At 34.6% G+C, this 9954-nt stretch overlaps 1 protein-coding gene across 1 annotated transcript; it reads left to right on the top strand.

Moving 5' to 3' along the window:
* The first annotated feature begins 2955 nt into the window (after window positions 1-2955).
* On the top strand, window positions 2956-7712 carry LOC110466077 (TNF receptor-associated factor 6-like). The gene is made up of 4 exons (XM_021522367.1): window positions 2956-3044; window positions 4633-4791; window positions 5695-5808; window positions 6698-7712. The coding sequence occupies exons 1-4, from the start codon at window positions 2998-3000 to the stop codon at window positions 6909-6911; spliced, it is 534 nt and encodes a 177-aa protein (XP_021378042.1). The 5' UTR covers window positions 2956-2997; the 3' UTR covers window positions 6912-7712.
* Window positions 7713-9954: the final 2242 nt, after the last annotated feature.

Raw genomic sequence — 9954 nt, 5'->3', positions numbered from 1 at the left:
AAGACATCTGACCCCAGTGACCTTGAAAGTGGGTCAAGGTCATTTATTTGAACAAACTTGGTAGCCCTTCATCCCAGCATGCTACAGGCCCAATATCAGTACCCTGGGCCATTTGGTTATTGAGAAGAAGTTGTTTGAAGATTTTAAAGAGACATCTGACACCAGTGACCTTGAAAGTGGGTCAAGGTCATTCATTTGAACAAACTTGGTAGCCCTTGATCCCAGCATGCTACTGGCCAAATATCATCTTCCTAGGCCTTTTGGTTACCGAAAAGAAGTTGTTTAAAGCAAAAAAACTGACGCCGGACAGACGGACGATGGACAACACACCATAACATAAGCTCACTTGCCCTTTGGGCAGGTGAGCTTAAAATGTAGGAGAAAATCTCTGGACAAAAAATCAAATACTGAAATGAACAAAGGGAGACACAACTTCATATCATGATGATAATATATATACAAAGTTTCAAAGAGATCCGTTGAAAAATGTAGGAGAAGATTACCGGACAAAAATCAAATACTGAAATAAGCAAAGGGCAATTACTTTTGCAAAAATTGTTGAATCAAAATTCTTGTAAGGGAGACACAACTTCATAGCATGATTATAATTCATACCAAGTTTCAAAGAGATCGGTCGAAAAATGAAGGAGGAGATTGCCGGACAAACCAAAGTTACATACCATAGTAAAAAAGATTTGTGCGTTAAAATTCAAATAGTATACCTGGTAACAATATATAGCAAGTTAATTGCCCCTGAGATTGCTTATTTGTCCTGTTTATTGACATCAGATTTTGATTTCCTTCACACATTTTGAAGAAAACAAATTACTGTACCAGGTACTAAATGTGCTACAATAATTAAATATCAAAATCAATGTATTACTAGTGCCTGTTTTAATAATGGAAGGTTCAAAACTTCTTTGACACTTGAAAAATATTGTAAGGCAACAAAATATGTTCAAGGCTGTGAGCTGTCTGGCCAAATTTGCAGAACAATACAATGCAAATAAACAAGTATGAGCAATTTAAAATATGTGTAAGCCACATGACAGTTCTGGTAACATGAATTTGATCAACTGACAACATCTGCACAATTAACAACCAACTTCACTCTCAGATTTATCCTGGGAAATGAAACATCTGTCACTGCCCTGCTAACGTAATTACCACTTAGACTGAAGTAATGATTCTATAATTCAAAGTTTTTCCCAAGCAACCAACTATTTTAGACTTACAATAAACCTTAATTTGCTATATTGCTATCATTTGTCCAGTCAAATTTTGGCATTATAAAGGGGATTGGCAATATCAAGAAAGATGCTCAAAGCAACTGTTAAAAAGTCCAATCAAAGGGTCCTAAAGTCATATAATGGTGATATTAGTAAATTGGCAAATGTATCAAGGTTTAATTTTACTTATAATAATTAAATTGCCTGAGAAATGCCTCAAAATAACAAATCTCTGTAAACAATAGAGCTGTGACTGATGATGTCATTCATTTGGATGCTAAATTATAGTATACTATATACATCTAGAATATGTAAATGTTATATCTTAAAGATTCCAATCCCATTGTCTTCCTATAACCCTGACAATCATCAAATGTTGATGAAAGATTACTGATAAAAGTATATCTGTCAAATCTGACGACATCTATACTCATAAACTCTAGCACAAAGGTCTTTAACAATCCAAAACTGTTCAAAAACGTTTTTGTCAGCATATATATAGCATTATGTTAAACTGCCAAACTTCCTGCTGTTGACAGTACCAAAAGATTAGGCAAATGACTCAGTATAATATTTTCATAGTTCATGCATGCAAGATTTGGCACGTTGACAATACACAAACGAGAAATGTTATCAAAAATCTATAAAAACTTTTTAACAATTACCATGGCCTGGTTTGATCCATTATATAAGTCAAAAGCATTTGATTTATATAATGTTTCTAATGTTTCTCTCATGGTTTCAATCCATATGAGATTCTATGAAACGAGTCTTTCAAAGACTCGTTTCATAAAATATCATATGAAATGAAATCTCATGCATTTAAGATCCTATATAATTATTACAGATGTCTCTGCTTTAACTGAATGCCAAATTTGGACCTCATAACTCATTCTTTCCTTTTTGTCTCATTCATTCCTCTTAAATTTGATTGAGGGGTTGGACTAGACTAGACAAGCCCATCAAAAGTATTTTTTCTGCCATGGTGTTCCAAAATTTATTTATTCAGTACCTCAGTGATACCAGGGACGTATACTCTATATACTGTCCCTGGTGATCTGTCAACAGTGAACTCACTCGCGGCTTCCAGACAGAGATGTATAAAGCAATAGTATATATGTCTCTGTTCCAGGACAGCCTTCAGAGTGACCAAGAACATACATGTACGTTTTACCGAATAAACATTATTATTATTATCCGTCGATTAAATTACAAAATTATCCATGTAATGTCCGAACAAGTTAGCTCCCCTCTCCATTACTGGCCTTAGAAATATGAAGGCCTCTTCAGGTTATTGTGATTAATTTTCCATATCCCCACCCCAACCGGTTTCTCTCATACACACATATAATATGTATAGGACACATTTGTGTAGGTTGCATATGACAGGAGATACAGCAAATTATTCGATAGTATTGTAATCATATCGAGTGGAAAGATACATTAATTACCCCTGTTTGGGCCCCTGACTAGTAATCAACCGAACGTGGAGCGTACTAAATGCTGTAGTTTCCCGCAATAATAATTCATTCAAGCTACTTAAAACTCGACTCTTTTGCTTTAACTATCAACATAAAACATATATATGCACCCGTGCTGGAAGTTCTTATTCGACACAACATTAACTCTGGGAATGTAACAAGTCGGTTTCGCCTCAAGTTGTCACAGGTGTCGCTGTTAATAACATTTTTACTTCAACCAATCAATGGTTCGTATTTCGACCACGTGACATCTCAGGCGCGAAGGCTGAACAAGAATAAGTTGCAAAATGTCGACTTCTGTGTTAGAGGCCACACAAAATGTGTACGAACAGAGGTAAATACTAATTTTACTTACATATAATCTTCAGACGTTATTTCTTTTAAATATACAACATTCTGGTGCCATCCAAATATGCCCACGAGGATACATTTTTTTTTGGCCGAGCAGGGGGTATCGTATGAAATTATGATAACATTGTAGGCTATAAAACGTAAACATTACGACGTGGTATGATATATTGATGTTGTTCTTTAGCCGTATTTAACTGTTTTTAAACCAATCATTCTTTTACTAACCGTGTTTTATATTGGCCATATATAATGATATAACGCATACATTTGGAAGGCTCAAACACTTTACATTCATGTTTGTGAATGTGATCAATATAATGTTGATGTAGACTGCTGAATTCTAAAAGAGAATGATGCTGTATGTAGCATAACGTGTTGGCCCGCATTCCAATCAGTTATTTCTTTTTATCCTATCTGTTTGGGCATATGTTGTCCAATTGATAAGTTATTAACCGCATATAAACTAAGACATTAATAATATGCATCGTTCACCATGAGGATGATTCCAGAAAAATCACAACACTACATGTACAACATAACATGCATGAATGCCTAATACCTACTTAGTCAAGAACAACATTTTTAAAGAATTCATTTGCTTATTTGCATCAGCTTGAAATACCAGAGACAGTCTCAAATGTGAGGACTATTGCCACTAAGTCCCAGGGGTTAACTCGCTGACATTTCGGAATTGGCTGCGTGAACCACAGGGGCATGGATCGCTTTACTTGTAATATTAAAAAATGGTGGTCTCCTCTACTAAAAAATACAAAGGGATATAACGGCAGACTGAAATCCATAACCCCCTTTTCTCTTTCAGCTAGTGTCATCCACAAATCTTTGTCGTCCATATTGGATATACCTCAGTTGAATATTGTAGACAAGTGATTTATTTACAAAAGAAAACCATGTCTACAATTGTCGGGACACATTAAGTTATCCAAAAGGAAACCATGTCTACAATTGTCGGTACACATTAAGTTATCCACTGACACCGCTTAAAAGTCGCAATTACTCCCTTTGTATTTTTTAGAAGAGGAGACCACTATTTTTTAATATTACAAGTAAAGCGATCCATGCCCCCTTTGGTGAGAACGTAGCTTTCTGACGACGTGATATTTTTTTTATATATCGCGTTGTCAAAGGAGGCTCGGTATGAATATTAGCTGTACTATCACAGAATATTTACTTTTATCATACACAAGGTGGTGTGAACAGTGCCTTCAAGTTTGTCATAACTGACATGTTACAGGGGTATTAGAGAATGTGATTGATCATAATCCCAGAATTTTTGAGGATGGAAGACTGTCTGCTTATCTCTGCAACCCCCCTTTACCCAATGCAAGCCTTATATCATATAGCATTAAATTTTAATGTTCATGCTTGGTATAAATTTGCATTAACATTGATGATATGACACAAAATTTTGAAAGTCAGTATTCATTTTATATATTGACCTTATTAATGTTAAGTAAAGAATTTATTATTATCTCATATAAAACGGTTGTGTGATCACTACTTTTGTTGTCTGTCAATGATGATTAATTTTTTGTTTTGTTTTTGTTTTACAGATTTAATTGCATTGTTTGCCTGTCTCCACGTCTAAAAATGGTTTATGGAATGTGTCAGCATCGGGTGTGTGAGGACTGTTTATACAATGATGATATCAGAAGGCCAAGCTTTGATAAATGTCCAGCATGTTTGAAGGAAGACATGTTTCCCTTACTCAGGTAAAACTAAAAAAAAGTTCAAATGAAATACTTGAAAATCTCACAATATTTAATTGGTCATGGGCAAGTCTGATCTCTCCCTGACAGTAGATCTAGACTTGTAAACTAATGACAGACATATATGTGCACTGTGTTGACTGCTTTAGTATGCAAAATGACACTTGTAACACATTATTACAGTTAGCATAGTCCAGACAAATTTGTATGGAATGAATGGTTAACAGCAACCCTTTTGTGAATGGGTTTTTGGGAGAAAAATACAATGATAAAAATGTATAAAAAAAAATGTGACTTTATAGGGAAAAAAACGTTTGCTACATGTAAAAATGTGTGAATCATGATATTTGTGACCTTGTATCAGGCTATCAACTTTGTATTTGCTAAGTCAAATGTTGCACCTTATGGAATTGTACTTATATTTACACCCCTTTCAACAATGAAAATGAATTAGTGAAAACAGTTTTGGCTTTTCTATTCTATATGAATTCTCGGTGATTATCTGGTAGCCAGTCATATAAGGTGCTTTGATAGCCCAAAATCACAAACAAAACATTGTATTTTTGGAGATAGAGCTCTTGATGTCTGCTGTAACAAATCATAAGACTGGAAATTAGACAAGCTCAAATAATTTTAAAAAAGAATCCCAGTAACATGAATGAGCTCTAGATGGGCTTTTGGTATCAGTTTTTTCTTCCAAACTTTTACTGCCGACTGCCTATTGAAATTGGGAAGGTAACCCTCCTTTTTCTGTTTACTTTTGGAATGTTTAGTGCACTTGTAGCTATTAAGGGAAGCTCTGGTTTTAGCAACAGTAATAGAAACCTTGCTAACTTTATGGTGGTTGAAAGAATATATCTGAGCTACTGTACTTACCAGTGTCTTGTATACATGTACATTTTACAGACCTGATATTCCAGAAGATAGCATTGAAGGTCAGAAGTGCTTGGGCGTACGGTCATGTCCAAATGAAGGCTGCAATGTGGAAATGTGGGAATGGGAAGTGGAATCACATCTTGTGTAAGTATCTGGAAATCTATATACGATTGCTAAAGTAGTCCAGAGAACAGAGTGGGCGAAAAGCATCCATTACTATTAGTATCGAGCTACAGCTGATATTTATCAAGTCATGTAAGTTAACATAATAGTTACAGGTCAAAGAGAGAGAGGGGCATCATTTATTAAACAGGTAGTTCTGGAAAATAAAAGCCATTGTTAACGGGGATTTTGGTATGCCTATATACACACAATGTTACCCATATCTGTCCTGTTTTGTCTTGTTGTAATTTACTGTCATCAATCTACTTCATTTAACATGTTAATTCCAGTCAAATCAAGCATCATACAAAGGTCATATATGAGAACACTTTGAATGAGTTAGTGATTTAGAGAACAAGGTCAAGGCCAAGGTCATTTGGTGTTTAACCATTCCAGTTACATCATTCCAGCAACTCTATTTGTTAACAGGATTTAATCAACATAACTAGTCAAGAATTGCAATACCTGGAAGGCTTTTACAAGTCTTTATCTTAGAGTGAACGTTCAGGGTTGATATTGCTTTATAGATTAAGAAATTAAAAAAAAAAAGTGACATTAAATTGCATTTCTTACAGATGTTTTCTAGTGGTTTTTTTTTGCCTTTACATTACAGTAAATTCACTGGACTGTGAACATAGCACTTTTCCAATAATTGAAAGTGTTTTATTTCAGAAAATGTTCCAAGAATTATTGTGAATGTAACAAGTGAGCTTTGCGTCAATGATTTGTAATTATAAGTTATATTTGATATAGATAGACATGTATTATCACTTAGGAGTAAACAGAATATTTCATCATAATAATAGTGATTTTCATATGAAACCATTTAACTATGATTATTGATAAATCATCTGAATTCATCTTATAACAGGGTGTGTCCAAACAGAATGCAGAAGAGTGGGGTAAAAAAGAAGAGACCATCATTACCTGAAAATTGCAGTGAAAGTGAAAAGAAACTAAAATCACAATCCAAAGCAGAGGTTGGATCAACAAGAGTGCTAAGATCTAAATCGTTATCAGTACGTGTGTCTGGGACAAGAAGAATGTACAGACGTTCTCGGAATAGCACCAATATTTTGACATAACTCTTGAGAAAGAAACTTTGTAATTGCCAAGTTTTGTGTGCTCTATTGGTAATTAATCGTCTATGTATCGCCCATACCCTACTTGAAAGCCCAACATTTACAAATTCCAGTTTGAATTTTATTATTCACAATTTCGACATTTTCTCTGATATTCACACTCCAACACACCTGCATTTGTTGGCGTAAGACTATATAGATACATAGTAAATTACCTAGAGCTGATGATTGATTATAATCGGAAATTGAATTCTGTTTGCCCTTTCTGATTCCGATTATCGATTACTTAATCTATATAATAGACTTATTATTGAAATCAAAGTGTCAAATTTATGCAATGTAAAGTATGCATTGAAATTCATTTATTCTTTTTTTTCTTTCTATATGATTGACAAAACAACATTAAAGCTGCTCGCAATCAATTCATTATAAAATAATTAAACCTTATGTATAGTCACTTGATATAAAAATAGTGTTTTCACTTTATTTTGGTATTCAGTCCCATGAAAATATAAACCAATTATGCAATCGGTTTTAACTTTCGATTACAAACCGATTGTTGATTATGATTTTAAACTGACAGATTGCCCATCACTAATATTTACTGAATGTATAAGGACCCCTGTGCCACTGCCGTCCTTAAATGACTTAGCTGTTTATAGGACGTCAAACTTTCACAAAAACCAAACCACTGCCAATTCTATAGGCATGCATTGTAAACTTTTTTCCCAACTTAGCTCTAGCTTTAATAAGTTGCTTTCTGAAAAGAAATCCACACCTTTTTTGAAAAAAAGGATAAAGAAAAAAAAATATAACAGTGTTGTGAGCGTAAAATAAGGCTGGACAAGAATTCACACTCTGGACCGCATGCCATTTTACTATCACTCTTGCCATCTAATCTATCTGAACGGAAGTCCCCTGGCTCGGTCAAATTGAAATTAAGGGGAGATTACTGTATGTAAGGAAAACTATAGTGGAATTCTCTAGTGTTTATAATTAGTACTACTTCAGATAGGAATGTGTGGGTGAGCAGGCGATTACCAGAGAAACCAATACAGTATTAATGTTTTGTCCTGAATTATATTCTCCACTGATTGATGTGTTCAGTGTGAAGTGATGAGGGGAGAATGTGTGTGGTATCAGGATCTTAGATCTGTATGCTTTGTTAAGAAAAGTGTTATGAATTTTATAACATATTTGAGAAAAAGTTCCAAAAGATAGAGTGTAAGTATAAATATGTAGGTGAACTGTATGCAGTGAATGTATTTCAGACTTGTCCTCTGATAAGACATTGGGACAGCTAGTGGTAGACTGAATGACAGAATTTAAACTTATGTTATAAATGTATACGTGATGAGTCTAACAGTGAAGGTATACTGTTGGGAATTGCTTAATAAGAGCTGTTGTGATAAATATCTTAGGACAAAAAAGTACTTTCTTGTCACCCCCATCAACCACAAAATGAGTGAAAGAAGATACAGCTTGTGAAAATCTTTTGTAAATATTCATGGAATGATTGCCAAAAAAAACACTAATCTAAATGAACATGGAATAGACAGTAGTGATAAAATGATTCCATAAATATTTCATAGGGTAAACTTGACAGTACACTCATTCCATCCTCATATTACTGATTCTACCTTTATATACCTTCCCATTCATTTCCTTACTAGTAACTTATTGTCGATATGTTATCATTCTCTCAAATTATATAAGGTTAATTATAAATTACAATGCTTTGTCAGAAATATGGTGTAAATAAGGTAATTATGTCCTCTGTGCATATTTGTCAGGATTATTAATCACAGGATGAATAACACGACTCTCCAGCTAAATTTTGAATGTAGTAATATAATTTTTGAACTCACTGCGTTTATTGATTTTTCTGCAAGGAGAGTTATTTAAAGAAGTTATTTACATGGATAATATTTGAAGCTGTTTAAGTTATAATACTGTAATTTGAAAACATGTTAATTATGTGTCCAATGTTTTTTATGTAAATCCAATGGTGTATTTAATGTGGATTTTTTTCTGGGGCTGACATTGGTATGCTGTGTCTGAATACTACTATGTGATACCCAAATTTAATTCCTTCATGCTGTTTCAATCTTCACACTATTTTTCATGCCCTGTACTTCTTTCTGTATTTCATATTCTTTTTAATGTGAGCCCCAGGAATAATTCAAACAATGTGAAAACCGTTTGGTGCTCTAAGGACCAAAACGCTGGTTTTACAACATTTGGCGTAATAATGTAGCCATATTGAGTACTGTTGATATTTATATGTATACTCCTACCCAGCTCTTGCCTCGAAGAGCTGTCATTCTGTATGTCTATCCAGCATATATGCAGTTACAGTTGTGGGATCGCACAACGTTTCACGATGTGCGGTGTGCGCACGATGTGTGCACGGTGTGTGAACGGTGTGTGCACGATGGGCGAATGATAAAAAGCTGGACGATCATTGTTTGCGCACGATGGACGGACGTTGTGCGATAACAATCGTGGTTGGTGCAAATTGAGGAATGCCTTAACAATTTATACGGTTTCATGTTTAAACATATAAACTTGATGTTTGCGTATGTTTCTATATTCTAGCAACATCTATAAACTTATCTTTCTGTCTATACATTCTTATATTTAGAAATTGTGTTTTCTGTGTTTTTAAACAAACTTAATCGACACATGTAAAATTACAACACAATCCCGTATACAGGTAAACATAACCACTTTGTACATGTACCTGGACCGTAGTTTTCTCCCCGCCTGGGGCACTTACGTAACTCGTCGGGTAAGGCCGGGGGTGTGAAAATCCAGGTGAAGGGGAGCTATAGGCAAACGAATGCAAATAACAAATACTATTCATTACGGTCAAACGGTATCGCATATCAGCTCTGTGTGTCAGGCACTGGTCAGGTAAAACTCCGGACACTCATCAAATTGTTATTTACCTGTTCTGTTACCTTGGAGCCAAACCCATTCTTGACAGCCTAACGGTCGCTGTAATACTGTGTAACACGCATTGTGAAATTGTATAATCTTGATT

Source organism: Mizuhopecten yessoensis, unplaced genomic scaffold (assembly GCF_002113885.1).
Source record: "Mizuhopecten yessoensis strain PY_sf001 unplaced genomic scaffold, ASM211388v2 scaffold11115, whole genome shotgun sequence".
Lineage (NCBI taxonomy): Eukaryota > Metazoa > Mollusca > Bivalvia > Pectinida > Pectinidae > Mizuhopecten > Mizuhopecten yessoensis.
Note: the sequence above shows the minus strand (reverse complement) of the source record. Positions and strands in the feature narration are given on the sequence as shown.

Bases quoted from the DNA above. Each gene is read 5' to 3' on its own strand.
- LOC110466077 (XM_021522367.1), top strand. From the start codon at position 2,998: ATGTCGACTTCTGTGTTAGAGGCCACACAAAATGTGTACGAACAGAG. The intron at 3,045-4,632 runs GTAAATACTAAT...TTTGTTTTACAG, and splicing joins CAAAATGTGTACGAACAGAG to ATTTAATTGCATTGTTTGCC. The intron at 5,809-6,697 runs GTAAGTATCTGG...ATCTTATAACAG, and splicing joins GAAGTGGAATCACATCTTGT to GGTGTGTCCAAACAGAATGC.